This window comes from Diplotaxodon limnothrissa, linkage group LG7, assembly GCF_057381915.1.
Source record: "Diplotaxodon limnothrissa isolate DT_005_m linkage group LG7, D_limnothrissa_male_GT1.1, whole genome shotgun sequence".
In the NCBI taxonomy this organism is placed as follows: domain Eukaryota; kingdom Metazoa; phylum Chordata; class Actinopteri; order Cichliformes; family Cichlidae; genus Diplotaxodon; species Diplotaxodon limnothrissa.
Genome location: NC_140602.1, coordinates 38757488 through 38779036, shown reverse-complemented (window position 1 = coordinate 38779036; position 21549 = coordinate 38757488). Strand labels below are relative to the sequence as shown.

General features: G+C 40.1%; 1 protein-coding gene across 1 annotated transcript; it reads right to left on the bottom strand.

The window, feature by feature from the left end:
• Nucleotides 1-6236: 6236 nt before the first annotated feature.
• Nucleotides 6237-7466, bottom strand: ppp1r3c2a (protein phosphatase 1 regulatory subunit 3C2, duplicate a). The gene is made up of 2 exons (XM_085358038.1): nucleotides 7453-7466; nucleotides 6237-7293 (listed from the first exon to the last, which is right to left on the bottom strand). Exons 1-2 carry the CDS (start codon nucleotides 7464-7466, stop codon nucleotides 6237-6239), a joined length of 1071 nt encoding a protein of 356 aa, XP_085214164.1.
• Nucleotides 7467-21549: the final 14083 nt, after the last annotated feature.

The following is a 21549-nucleotide window of genomic DNA, read 5'->3' as shown; positions in this document are numbered from 1 at the left end:
AACCTCTCCAAACAACTATATTGAACCAAGAATTCAATCTTTCAGATATGTTTATCCTTTTAAAAGTGATGTAACGCTCTTTCAGTGTAGAAATATTGTGATGGTTAACATGGGTAATGTGATTTTGTATGGAGCAGCCTATAACCATCCATAGCTTCCTACATTCACTAAATTGCTTATCTTGGATTGTAGTTGTGATCCTGCATTGTTTCCTCTGTTATATGACATTTGCCAAAGTACAATCTTAAAAGATTATTGCCAGTAGAGGGCACTCTGCTCTACTTGTTTCCTTTTGTGGCCAACAAGAAAACATTGAAAGGATATTATTGACATGGATTAATTTGATGTTTGGTCTGTGTTGGCTGGATTCAGTATAATATCTGTAACAGTCTCATTTTGTAACACCAAACTTAAACTAATAAAAACTGAACAGTGAAGTGAAGTAGATCTCAAAAACCAACACCTCTCAACAAATATAAAGATCATTTGGAGAATGGTTGATGTCAATTGTTTCACATAAAAATTCATTGACATCTATCATTCTTGAAAGGCTTACAAAACCATTTCTAAGGCTTTGAGACTCCAGTGAACCACGATGAGAGGTTCTAATAGAAAAATTGGTTTAATGACCTGTAACATGTAAGTCAGCCAAATTTGCATTAAAACAAATCACACAAATTGGCAAAGGAAGCTTTTTCATAGCACTGCTTTCACAGCGTTTTTATTTATTTAAAAATAACATACTTTGCATCAAGCACTATAATGTAGCATTTGCAACATATACAAATACACATGATATACAAAATATACAAATAATTCTACTAAGACTTGCATCTAGTCGTTTTGTGTACTATTATGTCTGTGAAGGTTCTCTGGATGACTATCCAGGTCATCGTAGTCAAAGGAGCTTGCAAAGAAAAGCGTCTGGACTTCTTTAAGTTGTTTAAAGACGTTTCACCTCTCATCCGAGAAGCTTCTTCAGTTTTAAGGTCAAATGGTGGAGAGACCCAGATTTAAACCTAGTGGGAGTATCCCTCCACAGAGGGACAAAAGGACCCCCTGATGATCCTCTAATCGCCTGAGCCAAGGTGTGAAACTGGGTGTGGGTCCCAATCAGCCAGGGTTTCGGGTTTTATTCCCTCTAAGCCTGAAGGGAAAAAGAAGGAACACATGCATGTAAAAGAAGCACTCAAAACGTGCGGCTATCCTAAATGGGCGTTCTTAAAGTCAGCAAAGAGGCACAGAAAAGAAGATCAGACACCAGCGAGGGAGGATAAGAAGGACAGACGCAACAACATTGTCATCCCCTATGTAGTCGGTGTATCAGAAAAACTCAGAGTTTTCTCCAAGCACGACATCCCAGTGTATTTCAGACCCAGCAACACGCTCAGACAAAAACTGGTTCACCCGAAAGACAAAACTCCAAAACACAGACTTATCAATGTGGTGTATGCTGTACAGTGCAGCGAGGAATGCCCAGACCTCTACATTGGAGAGACCAAACAGCCACTTCACAAGCGCATCGCACAACACAGAAGAGCCACCTCCACAGGACAAGACTCAGCAGTCCATCTGCATCTAAAGGACAAAGGTCACTCTTTCGAGGATGCCAATGTTCACATTTTGGACAGAGAGGACAGATGGTTTGAAAGAGGAGTGAAAGAAGCCATCTATGTCCACTGTGAGCGACCATCTTTGAACAGAGGCGGTGGTTTACAACACCAACTGTCTGCCATCTATAATCCAGTTTTGAGTTCCCTCCCCAGACGCCTTAACGCCCACACCCTGGGCCATCTGATCTCAGGAATTCGCATGATAAGGTGGGGCCAGGTTTCACAATGAGCTCACCCAAAACCCTGGCTGATTGGGACCCACACCAAGTTTCACACCTTGGCTCAGGCGATTAGAGGATCATCAGGGGGTCTTTTGTCCCTCTGCAGATGGATATTCCCACTGGGTTTAAATCTGGGACTCTCCACCATTTGACCTTAGAACTGAAGAAGCTTCTCGGATGAGAGGTGAAACGTCTTCAAGCAACTTAAAGAAGTCCAGACGCTTTTCTTTGCAAGCTCCTTTGACTGTGTACTATTATCATCAACTATATCAACTATAATCATTTAATCTTGAAAGAAAAAAAAAAGTTTGCCTTTCATTGTTGCAACTCTTTGGGTGACCCATTTTTCTGGATTGACTGAATGTGACTGTTATAGACCAATGACTGTAGAAAACATGGACAACGCGACCGCACCTCCTCCCACAATGGTAGGACCCCAGTCTGACCACAGTTCCATCCGATAACATGTAGGAGGCGGGGTTTATGACCTGTACTGCAGCCAGACACCAGGGGGCAATAGAGACGTTTTGGCTTAATTTTTGGGGAGCTGTCGCGTCGTCCATGTTTTCTACAGTCATTGGAGACGTGCACATAACTTGAACTAATCACAGACACTATTTCCTATGTTTTATGTGCTGAGTATGTGTTTAATGTTTTTATTAACACCATTGATCCAAGTACTCACGTTGTTTTTTTTTCATCCTGGAAGATAAAGAAAGAAGGTAGTTTGATATAAACATTAAATACATTTAAATTATTCCAAATAGATCATTCACTTGTTGTTGTTCCTATCGTAGACAGTTTTAGTTAATTGTAAGTTTATAGAAAAAGCATAAATCATGTCACTACAGTCTACTTGCTTTTAGCAAGCCACTTCTGTTAGCTACCTAAAGCTCACTCTTTGTGATCACAGCTGTGGCTGCAGCCCACTGGATCAGTCTGCAGGCTATTGTTCAGACAACATGAGCTTTAACACTGTAATCACCAGCAGCTGGTAGCTGGCTTCTGGCCACCACCCAGCTGTGCCTGCTGCTCTCTAAAAGATAAAATGAGAGAGGAAAAAAAGATATCGACCAGTGAAAAGTCTTTCTCAGACGTAATGCCTTGTGTGGATGTCTGCATACTGTCTTTTAATATTTATGTAGTAGTTGCCATTATCATGGTTCCTAAACAAATGACTATAGTGTTGATGGCTATGCCTTACTTTGACTTGTCTGAATTGATGAACGGGAAACCTTAACGTCCACACTGTTTCAATTTGGGGCTTCAGTATCTTGCCCAAGGACTGTACCCCAGGTCTCCAGAGATTAGATTGTGAATACTGTGCACTATAGAATGCAATGGGTCCTCAAAACAAAATGACAAATGAGGGTGTTTATCAGCAGCTTGCAAAATGACCAACATCCCAGTCCCACTGGCAGGAGGTTGTCATTTGTCACTGCGGTTTTCATGTGGCAAAAAATACAAAATATAACATGCATCATCAATGTGGGTAATTAATTTTTAAGAATGAAAATGTTTTTAAAGAATTATTTTGGAACCTTTATTCAGAGAATGTATCTCAGTACTGGGAAAAAATACTTGACATTGTTGTTTAGCTTATCTTTTAGTAGGTGGAAGAGGTGGGAAATATAATACTCAAATGAAATAGTAAAAAAAAAAGGTAAAATAAATAGGTACTTAAGGCTACAAGGTGTGAAAACCAGCTTCATCTGTGAATGCCCCAAATGCAACACCCCAGCTGTTTAGCTATGACAGTTCCAAAAAGGTTTGTTGTTTTTTCTGGGAGCTGTCCTGTGTGAAATGAAAGAGTAGGACAAAGAAACCAGCCCAAAGATTAGAATAAATAGAACAAAAGCAACAATAGCATCCTCCGTGTGGTTTTAATATCTAATAATGACTCCACCTTTGTATGTACTGTAAACACAAACTCATGCATTATCCAAAGTACATGCTGTCCCTTATGCTGCCATGGTTACATGGTGTTTGCCACTCCAGTCATGTGCATGACAAGATGTAACAGTTCCCAGGGTGTTACTCAACCATTTAGAGCAGGGTGTGTTTGAACACAACGTCCCATTCAAAGCTTGTCTGTCACCTCGCCCAGAAGATCTGTTTTGTTTTGTTAATTTATTCTTTCTGGTATGTATGACGCACAAGAGGGAAACACACACCAGAGCCAGAACTGAGGCCAGAGAAATAATGTCTGTGTGAATATATACAGCGGGGAAAATAAGTATTTGACACATCAGCATTTTTATCAGTAAGGGGATTTCCAAGTGGACTATTGACACAACATTTCCACCAGATGTTGCCATCAAGCCAAATATTGAAGTCATACAATCAAATCAGAACATATAAGTATACAAGTTAAACCATAATAAATAAAGTGAAATGACACAGGGAATAAGTATTGAACACACTTTATTCAATACTTTGTAGAAAAGCCTTTGTTGGTGATTACAGCTTCTAGACGCCTCTTGTATGGATAGACCAGTCGTCTGCATTGCTCAGGAGTGATTCTGGCCCATTCTTCCACACAAACGGTCTTTAAATCTTGAAGGTTCCTTGGGCCTCTTTTATGAACTTTAATCTTCAGTTCTCTCCATAGATTTTCTATGGGATTTAGGTCAGGTGATTGACTGGGCCATTCAAGCAACTTGATTTTCTTTCTTTGAAACCACTTCATTGTTACCTTGGCCTTGTGTTTGGGATCATTGTCTTGCTGAAATGTCCACCCTCTTTTCATTTTTAGCTTCCTGGTAGATGGCAGCAGATTTTTATCCAGAATGTCCCGGTACATCTCTCCATTCATCCTGCCTTCAATAATATGAAGTCTGCCAGTACCCCTTGCTGAAAAGCAGCCCCAAACCATGATGCTTCCACCCCCAAACTTGACTGTTGGTATGGTGTTCTTGGGGTGGTGAGCAGTGCCATTTCTTCTCCAAACATGGTGTGTAGAATGACTGCCAAAAAGTTCAATTTTGCTTTCATCTGACCATACTATAGTCGTCCAATAATCCACAGGCTTCTCCAAATGCTGTTGCGCAAATTTTAACCGAGCCTTGACATGCTTTTTGTTCAGCAATGGAGTCTTGCGTGGTGAGCGTGCATGGATGCCATGGCGGTTCAGTGCATTGCTTATAGTTTTCTTTGAAACAACAGTACCTGCTGATGCAAGGTCTTCCTGAAGTTCTGTCCGAGTGGTTCTTGGCTCTTGGAGAACCCTCCTGATTATTCTTTGGACTCCTCGGACAGGGATCTTGCGTGGAGCACCTGATCGTGGCAGGTTTATGGTGAACTGATGCACTTTCCATTTCCGGATAATGGCCCCCACAGTGCTCACAGGAACATTCAGCATTCTGGAAATGCACCTATAACCATTCCCATCAAAATGCCTTTCAACGATAAGATTACGAAGATCTTGAGAGAGTTCTTTGCCTTTACCCATCATGAAGTCTTTCCTGTGTGCCTTCTGGGTAATGAGGAACCTTTATAGGCCATCAATTAGGACTAAAGCAGCTGATATCAATTAGTACTGATAGGGGACAGGATTTCTCTATCAATACTGACAGATTTCAGGTGATCTCCTGGCTTTCTATGTCATTTTGCCCCTTGTTATCTCCATGTATTCAATACTTATTCCCTGTGTCATTTCACTTTATTTATTATGGTTTAACTTGTATACTTATATGTTCTGATTTGATTGTATGACTTCAATATTTGGCTTGATGGCAACATCTGGTGGAAATGTTGTGTCAATAGTCCACTTGGAAATCCCCTTACTGATAAAAATGCTGATGTGTCAAATACTTATTTTCCCCGCTGTAAGTCCATTCATTGTGTTAGCTCATCAAAAAAGATTTTTGGAATAATTACCTTTATTTGCTGATATATGTTTTTTTCTCTTAAGCAAATATAAGTCTCATGTTTTTTGCTTTTTCCCCAGTGATGTTATGTCACACTACAACATGCGGCTATGCAATATTGCACAGTTTACCTTGCCAAGGAGATGGACAAAAAGACAAATTATATTTTAAGACAGTTTTAATCAGAATATCAAGTCAAACAAGTTTTCACATTTCAAAAGGGAAGTTAAGCTTAGGAGGTGGAGGTGCATTACGTTTGAATTGTTTCAAGGGTATATTACAGATCAACCAGCACTGTCCACTGAAAACCTCCACAAGGTTTAAGTATCTGTGACTCTCCATCATTTAGTTTCAGAATTGAAAAAGTCTCTTGATGAAAATGTCTTCACGAAACTTAAAGAAGTCCAGTCGCTTTCTTTGCAAGCTTCTTAGACTACCATGTCCTGGATGACTGAGAATCCTCGCAGACATATACAGCACGCTAGATTTCATAAGCATGTACCCCTCCCCAAAGCCACTGTTTCTTAAATATTTTAAGTTAAAATAATATTTCTTAAGTCTGTGAAGAGGGTATTGGGTGATTTCAATTTGGACGTGCTTTCCAATCTTCCCTGAGTCTTTTGAATATACTGTAGATCAGTGCAGTTCTGCACACTGATGGACTTGTGTAAAGGCCACGACAGTGACCTATGCTTTGAAAGTGTGGGGTAAGAACGATTAGTGTTGTCTTGGTTCACATTTGATCTTTCTTTTTCCATCCACACTCTGTAATTTTGTCCCCCGTTGTTGTCCCAGTGTGGTGTAGCACAAGGCCCTGGTCTGAATGACACACAAAACTCAGTTCGCTCCCTTGGATCCCTGTTGTGAGTTAAGCTTAAGTTGAAGCCAAAAACATCCACATCAGACCCCCCACAGCGATGTTGCCACAAGAATGTGCAAGGAATGTCACGATGGCTGCGCCAGGAGTCAAAGGTCACCCTTATGCACACATCCTTTTCAGTAGCGGCATGGGCAACAAACACTTTACCACTTAAGACGTACTCAGAAATGTTGCAGCTTTCCAGCTGTATTTTCATATCTTGCAAACGTGCAAGAAAGGCTTTCTGGTCCTGGGCTGGCTGAGGGAAACCCAGCCGCAACTTGTAGGGATTCAGTTTATCAGAGGTTGACTGCTGGCCTTCCAGTTTGGCTGGAGAGGGTCTCATCGCCAGGGTAGAAGTGGGAGACAAAGGTTCAGGAATAAACATACGCACAGCAGTAAGTGCAAATCCTTTGGCATCTGCAAACACAACTTGCTTCTTGATTTCTCTGCTGATGTGCTTGCGTAAACAGCTCCGAGTATTTTCTGGTGCTGAGTGAGGGGAGCGCAACAATTGTGATGGTAAAGATGAAGTGGAAGGCAAGGATGGATGTGATAATGGATAAGGGGTCTTCACTGGATAGTGTGTATGCTTACAAGGAGGCTTTGTGGATTTCAGGTGCGACATGGAAAACAGTTCATAAAGTTGTTGCTCCTGCCTGAGGCTCAGACACTTAGCCATTTCAACTGGATTCACAGTGTACTGGGGATGACTAAAGGCATGAAGAACTCTAAGAAAAAAAAGATCATCGGTTTAAAATCAGATCTATTTTTATATAGATAAATGAAATTATAGATATAATTTATCCTATATTTCAACATAAAAAATATTTTGTGAATTCTGATGTTAATACAGTTACCACATGGTTAAATATATAACAGTAACTTACCTTGTACAGCTCATTTTCAGTCTGTAAATGTGACAATGGAAGTCTTTTGTCTTTTCTTGAAAGCTGCAGTAAACTCAGGCAATCTATAAATGCAAAAGAGGAAATATAAGAAATAAAACATCTTAGTAAACCCAACAGTCAATGAATTAACTATAAACATGACGTGACAAATAAATGAATAGAATGCAAGGTGATTCAAATTTTTAAGTGCAAAATGTACTTACAGGTTATAACAGTAACCATATGCTTAATCAAATCCGCCACTGAGAAAGAGCAAAAGAGCACCTCAGTTGCAGTCTGTTAGTGCTGTCTCTGGAGCTTCCCTGACAAGTTTGAGAATAAGGCAGCACTGTCTATGACACCATGCCTACATGTGGGTATAGTTTAGCCAATGAAATCAAGCTGCTTTCTTTATATCCTGCCCCTTAAGAACTGATATGTGAAAGGCGGTCTCAAAGTTTTCCTTTTATGGAGTTCTGGCCAAACTAAGTGTGTTTAATGGTGAAGGTGAACCAGAGTATGATTTCAGCTCCATCAATACAAATGTAACCTTTTAAATGATCTCTCCTTTTACAGTTCAGATTTAAAAATTATAGCAGACACACGAAAGGCACTCATTTCTGAGATTATGGACAAGATGTATTGCTAACAGAAACCGTAATGTAAAGATAAAAAAGAAGTGGCCCAATATTCCAACATGCTTTCTTTCTTGGTGAGAAGATCAACGATACTGGTAGAGAAGCTGCTGTGCTTAGCTTAGCACCCTCAGTAAATGGTAAAGCAGCTACTCTGCTCTTTTGGTACAGACTGTAACATGGTCAAATGCTAATGTCAAAGCTTTGAAAAACAAGTTTAGACTGAAACAAGTTTGGGAGTAACTGCAGTGCTGCCTTAGACAACTATTATGGAACATTTCACTAGTTAATTAACTTCAAGTTCAGACAAATCAAATACCATGAAGTGAAAGTTTTGGTTCCGATAATTAGAGTACACCGAGTTCTGGGATTGGCATTTGCGAGCAATTGTCTTTTCATTTGTTTTTTTTTTAACAGACTTGGCTAGCTATGTATAATTTTCCTTTTATGACCTCACTGTAAATTGGCAAGCTACAACCAAAAAAACCCCCCAAAACCTGTCTTGATGTACAAGGTAGGTTACATGACACAATGTTCTCTATGTAGCATGTTTTGACTTGCAGAAAGAGACAGCCAAGAGACAGCCAGTCTCTGCAGAGTGAACAATTGAGTCATGGGGAAAGAATGTTCCCAAAAGAGCTGCCATACTCCTCGTGCAGACTTTCACAAGTGACGTATTTAGAATGCATAAATACACTATCTGATATTAATAAATGTGTTATTAATCCTTAATTAATGTTTCAGAGTGCAAGAGTGTATCTTTTTTTTAGGTTTTATAATACTCACTTTTGTATCAGATAAAATCATGCCCTATTTCACCCAAGATATTAACATGACAGCTATAATGACTTAAATATATTTTTATTATGATGTACATGCAAGAATATTGTAGAAGTCCTCATTTCTGTATCATAACCCCCCCCCCCCCCCCCCTCAAAACTCATGTAAATAGAGCACATTTGACTGCATTTCATACTTTAATGATACTTTCACTTTAACAATACCTTTATACAGCACTTTATTTTATACATTTCAAGCACTTCGTCTATCTCACATCCATAGTCAGTTTGGAACCGCCAAATAAAAATTAAACATGTTCAAAATCCACAGCGGGCGGGTTTCATACAGATACAACCAAACTGTTCATTTCTGGGAGATAGAATACTTGAGGGGTGTGTGCTGCAGGTATTTTCAGACAATATCTCAACACACTCCTGAGTCAGTGAGTGACACATGCTACACAAAAAATGACCCCAATTATCTAACTAAATATCTAACCAACTCTCAGTTAGTAATAGATTGTCTGGAATGATAGCATATAAAAGGTCTGTTCTAACTTGCCAGATCAAAAATGGCAGTACTCCAAATAATCTTTTTTTTTGTTTGTGTTTCTTTTTGGGGGCATATTCTAAAAAAATGTGTTCCAGCGCAGTTCCAGGCATAGCTAGAGTTTATAAAAATGTAAAAGCCTTCTTAAAAAGCATAAAAGACGCTAGATGTTGGTGGAAGGGAAAAACCGACTATTATGAGGTTTATGCTAAGTAACCTCATATTATAAAGCCTGCTGTGGATTATCACACAACCAAAAGAGTCCTAACATTTAGAACATTCATATGAGTTCATTGAATGTTTTGTGATTATGATTTAAGACGTAAATAATAATAACAATAATAAAGATTGTATATGTGCTGAGTTGTAAACACTGTGGTGTTTACAACTAAGAATATTCTAGAAGAGTATTATAAAACCTAAAAAAAGATACACTCTTGCACTCTGTGGTGTTTACAACTATTTGCATTTTTTTTAAATAAGGCCCCTATATATCCACATACCTATTCTTACTAGGTTCTAGGTTCTAGGTTCTTTATTATTTGTCACATGCATAGTTATACAAGTATAACACACAGTGAAATGTAGCCTGACACGCTCCTCGACATGTGCAAAAATTGGGGGGGGTGTAGAGGAAGGGGCTACATGAATAGGATGACGGACCTATGGATTCTTCGATACCCAACATCCACAATGACGGCGAAACAACTAGTAGCTCAGTGTTCCAACATTCGAAAGAAGGGACTGCTCTCACAGCTAGAGATTGACGAGGTACAACACAAATGCTACGGCAAGGAGGAGTCAGGACGCCAGGTCAGGGGGGAGATATCATCACCCCCACCCGAGATTGGGTACATAGCCCCAAGTGCGATAGGAGAAGGATCGTTGAGTGCGAGAGGAACTGACCTGAAAAATAGGATAATGGCCAAGCTTGAAACCTGGATCCCCCGTAGCCGGTTACCAAGATTACGTGAAGTACCCTCAGAAGGTCTGCTAGATGATGTTAATGCAGCACTACGGACAATACCTACAACCACGATTACCGACACTAACAAGCTGATCTACAATACGGCAGCAGTGATCAGTGAGATGCTTGGCTACAAGTTGAACAGCCACAAGGGGCAGTACCCTCCATGGAGAAGGAGGCTAGAGGGCAAGATCAAAGTAGCACGGAGGGAGGTTAGCCAACTAACGGAGTTGCAGAAAGGTGCGACAAAGAAGGTGCATAAGAAATACAGCAAGCTGTCCATACCTGAGGCCTTGGAAACTGCCAAGCAAAGACTCACAGCCTTGGCCAGCCGCTTGAGGAGGTACACCAGAGAGATAGCAAAGGTGTACTCTCAGTGGCAAGGGAACAATAATAAGAGAACAGCACCACCAAGGCTGGAGACGGAGCAATACTGGAAGAGCATATGGGAGAAGGACGCAACCCATAACGGCAATGCTCAGTGGCTAGTGGATCTGAGGGCAGACCACAGCGACCTCCCTGAACAGGGTCCAGTAACCATCACAGTGGCAGATATCCAAGAAAGGGTCTCCAGTATGAAGAGTTGGACAGCACCAGGGCCCGACATGGTTCACGCCTACTGGCTAAAGAAGCTGACTGCACTCCACGAGCGTCTGGCAGCACAAATGAACCAGCTGCTAGTTAACGAGAGACACCCGGAATGGCTAACCGAAGGTCGGACGGTCCTGATCCCCAAGGACCCCAAGAAGGGACCGGTCCCCTCCAACTACCGACCAATAACCTGCCTCAGTACTACATGGAAGCTCCTGTCAGGCATCATATCGGCTAAGATGAACAGGCACATGGGTCAATACATGAGTGGGACACAGAAAGGAATTGGCAAGAATACCAGAGGCGCAAAACACCAGCTACTGGTAGACAGAGCAGTCAGCCGAGACTGCAAGACCAGACTGACCAACCTGTGCACTGCCTGGATTGATTACAAGAAGGCCTATGACTCAATGCCCCACAGCTGGATACTGGAATGCCTAGAATTGTACAAGATCAATGGGACCCTAAGAGCCTTCATCAGGAACTCAATGGGGATGTGGCGTACAACACTAGAGGCCAACTCCAAGCCCATAGCACAAGTCACCATCAAGTGCGGGATCTACCAAGGAGATGCTCTGTCCCCACTGCTGTTCTGCATAGGCCTGAACCCCCTCAGTGAGATCATTAACAAGACTGGCTACGGATACCGACTACGGAACGGAGCAGTTGTCAGCCACCTCCTGTACATGGATGACATCAAGCTGTATGCCAAGAGTGAACGAGACATCGATTCACTGATCCACACTACCAGGCTATACAGCAATGACATTGGAATGTCGTTCGGACTGGAGAAGTGTAGTCGGATGGTAACAAAGAGAGGGAAGGTAGTCAGAACTGAGGGGATTGAACTACCAGAAGGCAACATTGCAGACATAGAGGACAGTTACAAGTACCTGGGGATCCCGCAGGCAAATGGGAACCATGAAGAGGCCGCTAGAAAAGCTGCAACCACCAAGTACCTGCAGAGGGTCAGGCAAGTCCTGAGGAGTCAGCTAAATGGTAAGAACAAGATCCGGGCCATCAACACGTACGCCCTGCCCGTGATCAGGTACCCTGCTGGGGTAATAGGCTGGCCAAAGGAGGAGATAGAAGCCACTGACATAAAGACAAGAAAGCTCCTTACCATGCATGGAGGGTTTCACCCCAAGTCCAGCACCCTGAGGCTGTACGCTAAGCGGAAGGAAGGGGGCCGGGGACTGGTGAGTGTCAGCACCACAGTCCAGGATGAGACAACGAACATCCAAGAATACATTGGGAAGATGGCCCCAACTGACCGAGTGCTCAGTGAATACCTCAGGCAGCAGAAACCCAAGAAAGAGGAGGGAGACGAGGAACCATCATGGAAGGACAGGCCCCTGCACGGTATGTACCACCGGCAGATAGAGGAGGTGGCTGATATCCAGAAATCCTACCAGTGGCTGGACAAAGCTGGACTGAAAGACAGCACAGAGGCACTAATCATGGCAGCACAAGAACAAGCTCTGAGTACAAGATCCATAGAGGCTGGGGTCTATCACACCAGGCAAGACCCCAGGTGCAGGCTGTGTAAAGATGCCCCAGAGACAATCCAGCACATAACAGCAGGGTGCAAGATGCTAGCAGGCAAGGCATACATGGAACGCCATAACCAAGTGGCCGGCATAGTGTACAGGAACATCTGTGCCGAGTATAACCTGGAAGTCCCGAGGTCAAAATGGGAGATGCCCCCAAGGGTGGTGGAGAATGACCGAGCTAAGATCCTGTGGGACTTCCAGATACAGACGGACAAAATGGTGGTGGCTAACCAACCGGACATAGTGGTGGTAGACAAACAGAAGAAGACGGCCGTAGTGATCGATGTAGCGGTTCCGAATGACAGCAATATCAGGAAGAAGGAACACGAGAAGCTGGAGAAATACCAAGGGCTCAGAGAAGAGCTCGAGAGGATGTGGAGGGTGAAGGTAACGGTGGTCCCCGTGGTAATCGGAGCACTAGGTGCGGTGACTCCCAAGCTAGGCGAGTGGCTCCAGCAGATCCCGGGAATAACATCGGAGATCTCTGTCCAGAAGAGCGCAGTCCTGGGAACAGCTAAGATACTGCGCAGGACCCTCAAGCTCCCAGGCCTCTGGTAGAGGACCCGAGCTTGAAGGATAAACCGCCCGCAGGGGCGTGCTGGGTGTTTTATATATATATATATATGTATATGTGTATATATATATATATGTGTGTATATATATATATATGTATATATATATATATATATATATATATATATATGTGTATATATATATATGTGTATATATATATATATATATGTGTATATATATATATGTGTGTGTATATATATATATATATATATATATATATATATATATATACACATATATATGTGTATATATATATATATATGTGTATATATATATATATATATATGTGTGTATATATATATATATATATATATATACACATAGTATATACACTGGGTGAATGTGCAGTAGTAGCAGCAAGCAGGTGAATTCTGTACATTAATATGAATAGACATCTGACTATTTTACAGGATAGACAATATAAACATATTTAAAATTAAAGGAATTGAAATGTACATTGTTCCTTGGTTTAGTGTCTGGAAGAGTCCTGTCTCAGTCAATTATAGATGATGTGAGTGGGCGGGTGTGTGTGTTTAGGGCACGGATGGCTTGGGGATAGAAGCTCCTCTTGAGTCTCTCTGTCCTTGCCCGGAAGATGCTGAACCTTCTACCAGATTGCAGAAGTTGGAACAGTTTGTTGCCAGGATGGGACGGGTCCTTCAGTATCTGCGCTGCTCTAGTCCGGCATCTCCTGGTGTAGGTGTCCTGAAGCGGGGGGAGAGCAATCCTGCAGCAGCGTTCTGCTGTACGGATCACTCTCTGGAGAGCTTTTTGGTCCTTCACACAGCTGTTCCCGAACCACGATGTCATGTTCTGTGTGAGGATGCTCTCCACAGCGCCTGTATAGAGAATCCTGAGGATCTTTGGAGAGACCCTGAACTTCCTCAGTTGTCGTAGGTGATACAGGCGCTGCCTAGCCTTTTTGGTCTGGACCTGAATGTGGGCAGCCCATGTCAGGTCTGAGGAGATGTGGACACCAAGATACTTGAAGGACTGCACCCTCTCCACTGGAGCTCCATTGATGATAATGGGCTTGTAGTCTCTGTGCTGACCCCTTCTGAAGTACTATCTAAATGTGCTGTACTCATTTATTTATTTTATATTAGAACATGGTTTAATCAAATCATACAGTGCCAATGAGCAAAAAGCAGTGTATTCATATGTTGCAATACCTATTTAAACTTTTCTTCTCCAGCAAACAGAAGTTAAACCCATCCAGGTAAGTTTTCAGTTCCTTCCCACCAACTTTTCGCAGCACTTGGCCCCCTGAGTACAAAAAGCAATGGAATCAAAGAACCCCTATGTGCTCTACGTAATGAATAGCCAAGGTGAGAAAAGAAGAGCTTGAGAAAATTCATGAAATGCTTACTTTTAAAAATTCACTGAACCAAATCAATTTCAGAATCAATCAGCATTTAATTTTTTTTCCTGTGAACTGTGCCTCTTTCCTATATGTTTAAATAATATATATTCACACTGTTGGCTCATATTATGCAAATGCATATAATCCTTCAGACATGTTTTTACTTATTATGCAGCATGAACAAATCACAGACCCTTCATTGTTGTTAAATGGCCATACATGTTTTCCCTGTCTTGTACAAAACATTCTGGCCACTTGTCTTGACAACTCATATAAATTAAATTCTTTTTTTTTTTATCTAGTAGAATCCCTGTGCTTTTAAATTCCCACCATTTCAAGCATATGGGTCACTATTCATAATTCAGAAAGTGTTGTCATAATGTGAATAGTAATTTTGTCATTTATATTAATGTTGTTTTCCCTTGTATTTTTAACTGTGGCCATTTATTTTGCATTACAGTAGCTCATCAGCCCAGCTGCACTCTCTCACCACACATGGATATCTGATAACATTATGAAATGCAAATGAAAGTAAAGCACAATCCCCCCTCATTCCCCCTCCACACGCACGCACGCACACATGCATGCACAGCCGCAAAGCACTGCTAAAAGTAATGATAAAGTTATGATACATACCAACTGACTTCTGTCAACTGCATGCAGATGTTCAGTGAGCTCATAAATGAAGTCACAAAGAGTCATACACAGTGCCTCATTAATCCCAGTTTTATTGGCTTGACTACCTGTCTAGACTTCTGTTCGCATTTTGGTCTCATGTGGAGATGAGCAATGTGGTTTTCATTTTAATACTTATTTAAGATTTAGGAGTTCAGCAATTTTCTAATTTCACTCCAGCACTCACTTTCCCTCATAAACATCCATCATCTGTTAATAACAGAGTATGGTAAATGTGAGCTGAACTTTGTTTGTTCCAGTACAAAACCTGGCTGCTTCAGATGAGCTCTTTAACCCTTAATTTCTTTTAAAGTTATTCCTTGCTGGATTTACTGGTGTGTTTGGGAATATTATTGTGTTTATAGTAAATACTCTTTTAAATGGTGCAGAATTTATTGTTGAATGAATTAGTGATGGCAAGTTTCCCTCCCTCTAAGGAAATAATGACAATTTTATACTTAGCTGTTGGTTTGAACTCATTCTTAGTCCGTGCCAAAGAGTCACAAAACATATCCACTGCATATCCTTACAATGTTTTTTTTTCTTAACATTTTCTCTCACATATTGATTGTCAAAGTGTTTTTTATTTTGTTGTTTTTGACCATTAAAAAACTTTCAGTGTCTTTAAACTATTGTCCTTACTGTAAAATACTAACTAATTTGAAGTTCTTTTTAAAATTCCTATCTAGACTCAGGCATATATATAAATACCAGACGCTATATTGCAGAGGTTTCAATAACACGGGTTCTAGATTTCAGTACTAATCGCTGTTACTTAATCTGAAATCTCAGTGCATAAACATATAGCAGTGTTCTCAAAATTTAAAAATGGTTCCAAAATTCCAATTTTACGTGTTTGTGTTTGAGAAATTTATTATCCAGCGACTTGTATTTAAAGAGGTGGACATGTATTGGTTTTGTATTATTGCACTAGCAGTTGTTTGGGATTCTGTTGGATAACAATGCAGCACTCAGTTGGTATAGTTTCTCTGCATTGAAAATAATGATTAAATCACCTGCATTTTTTAAAACAACTATTCTCGCTCACCATAACTAAAGAAAGCTACCCTAAACGAACATGGCAGCATGCCTTTGGTTTTCAAAGTTGCATGTGAACAAACCACAAGACATCTGGAACAAAGTCCTCTTGACAAACGAGACCAAAATGAAAATGTCTGTCCATAATGCACAGCACCACGTTTGGAGGAAACCAAACACAGCATGTCATCACAAACACTCCCTACCAACTGTCAATCATGTGAGCAATTAACAGTTGGAGGGGTGATCATTTTGAGCTTGTTTTACAGCCAGAGACCAGTCATTGAATCAAGCATGAAGTCATCTGGTATTCTAGAGTCAAATGTGAGACCATCTGTCCAACAGCTAAAGCTTGGCAAAATCCAGTCATGCGCACCATGATCCTAAGCAGACCAGCAAATCTGCAACATAATGTCAGAATAAGAAACGAATCAAGGTGGTGCTGTTGCCCAAATGCCTGGAAACTTCAGTGAACTGAAGCACAGGCCATACATAAAGAAGAAGGGGCCAAATTCCAACACAATTACCTGAGAGACTGATGAAGTCATGCAGAAAACAACAGTTATTGTTCCACAAGCTACTGAATCATAGGTTATTACTACAAAAGTATTTCTTGTACTCTTGTTCAAAAACAACATATTACAAACTAAAGATATATAAATCTCCTTATCTATGAACTGTTTCTTAAAATACCTTGTGGGTTTGTTTGATTTGTAAAGCTCTCTTGGGAACACCCATACCAATGTGGATGTTTTGACAACTAAGTTGTAGAATTAAGTTGTTGCATAAGCAACCTTGCACATTCATGTCAAGGCTTGAAAGACATTATTGGGATTTTCTGTTGTCCTTGGGCATTAGTTCATCATGCACAATTTAATACAAACAGGACAAGTAACGAATGAGGCAAGATGATAGCTTCTATTGTGTAGCTGTGAGTTGTTCCATGCAGTGAACTCATGAGTAAAAGTATATTTAGTCAACACTCAGTTCATTTACTGATAAACTGTGCTTGATGACAGGTTTGATATGTGCTTAAAATTCTCATTAACTGCCCATAATATTAATAATGATAATTAATGTGGTATTAATATTTTTATTGTTATGTTTTTTATTCATATGTAGAATGTAATTGAAAGTTAGTGTAATATGTATGTTTACATGCTTTCCTAATTTATACTATATTTTAGTTGTGAAAATAATATTTTATTCTTAATAGAGTTAATAGTGTTTCAAATATATAGTCCCTAAATACAAAAGCAGTTTGTCAGTTATGCTGCTTAAACACTTTTGAAGTTTTAATTTTAAATCTAAAATGCCTCAGACACTTTTAAAGGCTCAAGTCCATCCTGGGTAAATAAATAAATAAATTTATCTGTAATAATAGCATCTTCAAAGTCAAAACTTTATTTCTTTGGAAAAAAATACCATCTTCAAAGCCAAAACTATATTTCTGCTGGCAGAACGATTAGGAATCCGCTTTTAAGACGAACGATGAGACGGGCTGATGTAAGCTTGCAGGGGTAGAGTAGCAAATTGCACACTGTAACCCCATTACCACCCTTGGCTGACTGAAGATAGAACCCCGCGGGACCTCTATCATCATTTGTGCTAACTTCCTGTACAGTCAGTGGGGCGCGGGGCGGGAGTCCTTCCTCCAGTGTCCTTCCTGGAATCCTTCCTCCAGTGAAGGAAGGATTCCGTTCACTGTGAAAAGCAAATGAACTTTAGTCTTTATGTAACATGGCTCATTTAAGTGTCATCTTCAGATGTTGCTGGGACAAAAAAATAAAATCCAGGCTATTAGCAGCGAAGATGCCTGAGAGAAATTGTTATACTTTCCTGAACATATAATTATTTCTTTGTGTCTTTCTTTCTCTGTGATGAGGAGCAATGTTAAATTAAAAATTGCAATCTTAAATAAAAGTGAGAGAATAAATAAACTAGTAGTGTTGATGCATCTAGTAAGATGTGATTACAATACAGCTAGACAGTAAAAAAAATAAACACAGTTTAATGACAGAAATAGATTGCATGTGGGATTTTAACTATTTAGCTGGAATACAGATAAAACTGATAAGCATAATGTCATCTGCAAAAAAGCAAACAAAAATCAAAACAACTATATCTGTCAGGATTGGGACTGGGACAAAAAATCTGCTCGGGTATTTTGACTAGAGACCGGCGCACCAGGTATTATAGGAAAAACTATAAAGCCTTTGAATGAAAACAAATGCTGTTGTGACAGTGATGTACACTGTCTTGTTGGTATTTATGTATGATTTCTATACAGTTTACATCAGATGACCACTTAAGGACATCTCTTGGTTTTATCTTCACGTTTCCCTCTCACCACATATCCAAACCGATATCATGACCAGCAGCTTTACAGCTGTGGCTCCAGCAAACATCAGCTGATACTAGAAAGTAATATCAAATAAATTCTAACAACAGCTTGAACGTGCTGCTGTTGTTTAGCTCGACATCTGCTGGTTTCTTCTTTCTGACGCAAAGTGGGCGATAAACAAACAAGAGAGACGGGACTTGCGACAGAAAAGCCGATCCCACTGATCATTGATCAGTTTCATGATTGAAGTAGCAACAGGAGAGGGAGGGGAGAGAATGAGAGAAGAAGAGGCAGCTGTGCAGCCTAAAGACACAGAATAACTCCAGCTTTGTGTCTTTTTTTCATTCTAGCTGAAAAAAAGACACAAAACTGGAGTTTTTTTCATTCTAGCTGAAGTATGGGACAAATCGCTTCCTCTTCACCTCAATACAGATGTATTGTAATTGGTCCAGCCCAGAGTCGATGATGACGAATTGGCCAATCCACCACCTTTCATTGTTTATACCGTTATAAAAACAAACATAAAAACAAAAAATCACCATATTCACCATTAAAGGTGAATATGTTACAGAAAGATGGATTAACCCATACAAAAAAAGAAAAAACAAAACAAACAACAACAAAAAAAATCAACAATAAAGTGCTAGTGCTTATCCTTATAGATTAATATTAACATTAATAAACATTAGTTAATATTAATATTAATGACTACTTGCTCCTCGGTCAAAGCAAATTAATAATGCTGGAATATCTTAAATGAAGTAGTCTTATGAGGTGGAACAGCCACTGCCGGCAATAACAGTTTTTAGCAATCATTTCATTTATTAAGGGAAAAAAGCTATCCAATTTTTTTTGGCCATATGTGAAACAGTAATTACCCTCTCTTGTTAAATCATGAATTAACTGTTATTATGGTATTAACCACTTGTTTTGAAAAGCTGATTTCAACATGACTAGCAACACCCAGGCCTAATTACTGCCAGCAACATTAACAGACCTGCAGGCCTTACTTGCCCCAGTTAAGGTAAGAGTTCATGATTCAGCCATAAGAAAGATTTTGGACAAATATGTCATCTATGGGAAAGTTCTATGGTGAAAACCACTGCTGACCGAAAAGAGCACAAAGGTTTGTCTCACATTTGCCAAAAAATAGAATTCCCTGAAGCTCAAACACACTTTGGGTATGCAGCAAGACAATGACACAAACGAGCCCACTTTTGAATGGCTCAAAGAAAACAAAATGAAGGTTTTGGAGTGGCTTAATCAAAGTCTAGGCTTAAATCTAATTGAGATTATCACAAGTGCTTGATTGCAGTTTTAGCTACCAAAGGCTGTATAAGCAGTTATTACTTTTAGGTGGAAATTACTTTTTCACCCAGGATGGGTTATCCAAACCCACTTTTTCCCTGCATTATATGTCTGACCCTTAAATGACCCCTTGACTTGAACTGTTCCTCAAACTCACACTCATGATGTTCACTGTCCTCACTGAGGGAATGACCCTAACTGACCCTTATATTTCATCATGTTAATCCATACTTTCCCTACATATATATTCTGCCCCTCAGTGCTTTCAAAATGTTAACACAGAGGTTCGCCTGTGACCCCAATCCCTGGACCCACACACCTAATTCAAATGATCCTGCAGCTGCCTCATAACAAGATAATGATTTGAATACAGTGTGTTGAAGCAGCCGAAAACAAGCAGTCCCACGGAGCTTAATAGCACTGTTTCAGAATTATTGCCCTAACAAAATGGTCTAATTGCACAATGCACAACAAACTATACTGCAATTGACAGTGTCTTGTGTCATTAAATAAATAAATAAAAATGTTAAGGCACACCGTAATAGCAAAAAAGATGTAGTTTATTGCCTGAAGGGAACACCATGCCATGGAGTGTTAGATACATTGCACTGTCTTACTGCATCAGATGATTGGCTAGTTTTTTATTGTTAGAGAAATCAAGATAAGAAAAAAACAAAACTTGATTATGATTATGTGTACCAAAAGATCTTTGCTTTCTGCCATGTTTGCTTTTGCCAGTTGCACTTCGATGCTAAAAGGAACAAAATTGAATTGAACGCAGCTGTGGGTATGCCCTGTAGCCTTTGCCAGTAGTCCTCAGCACGGGTCAAGGCAGCAGCTGGGACACTCAAGGCTAACTCTGGTGTTATAGAAGCAGAGTCTAAAAGCAGGACTGGGGAGTTGTACAGCTCAGCTTCCATAATCAGATACAGCAGTTTCCCATCTATGTCTTGTAACAGTGTTATGCTCTGTGCAGGGAGAAGGCTAGTAGTGAAGACAGCACTATTGACCTGTATGTTCCCAGGTTAATGACACTGCACATATACAGATCAGGCATCATTCAGTCTATCAACAGCAGCAAGGTAAAGGTGGCAGGTTTGCAGACAATGTTAACCAAAAGAGCTGATATGTACTTTTAAAAATAATAATACTGCTCACTTTCAGGAACCTTTTTACATCATTGTCTTATATTTCACTGTAGCTCACTATTTGCGCAGAACACGGCCAAGAATCCAGTGATGAAATATTGTGAAAAATTGGCTTGGATGAGACAAAAAATTATGTATCAGTCATGAGGAAGTATTGCTAAATGGAACATAGTTGGCACAGATCAAAATGTTATTAATGGCAGAAGACCCATAACAGCTAGAATATAATGTGCATATAAACATAAAGGCAATGAGGCACCCAGGGAAGATGACGTTTCGATTGTCTGACTGCTACAACCTCCATAAACCTCCACAATGCGTACAACTGAAATGAATTTAAAAAGATTAAAGGCAAACTGAAAAAAGACTGATACTAACCCCATGAGGACATAAAGCAGAGTTAACTATACAGGAATGATTGTAACATATGAAATAAAAGAAGTGCAATATATACCAAAAACTCATTAAATGTAATGGTACCCAAGAAATAAACTTTCATATGTTAATGACTGTCTATAGTGGAACCTTTGATGGAATATAAAAAAGTATGCATTCTTTTGTCCATTTGCATCA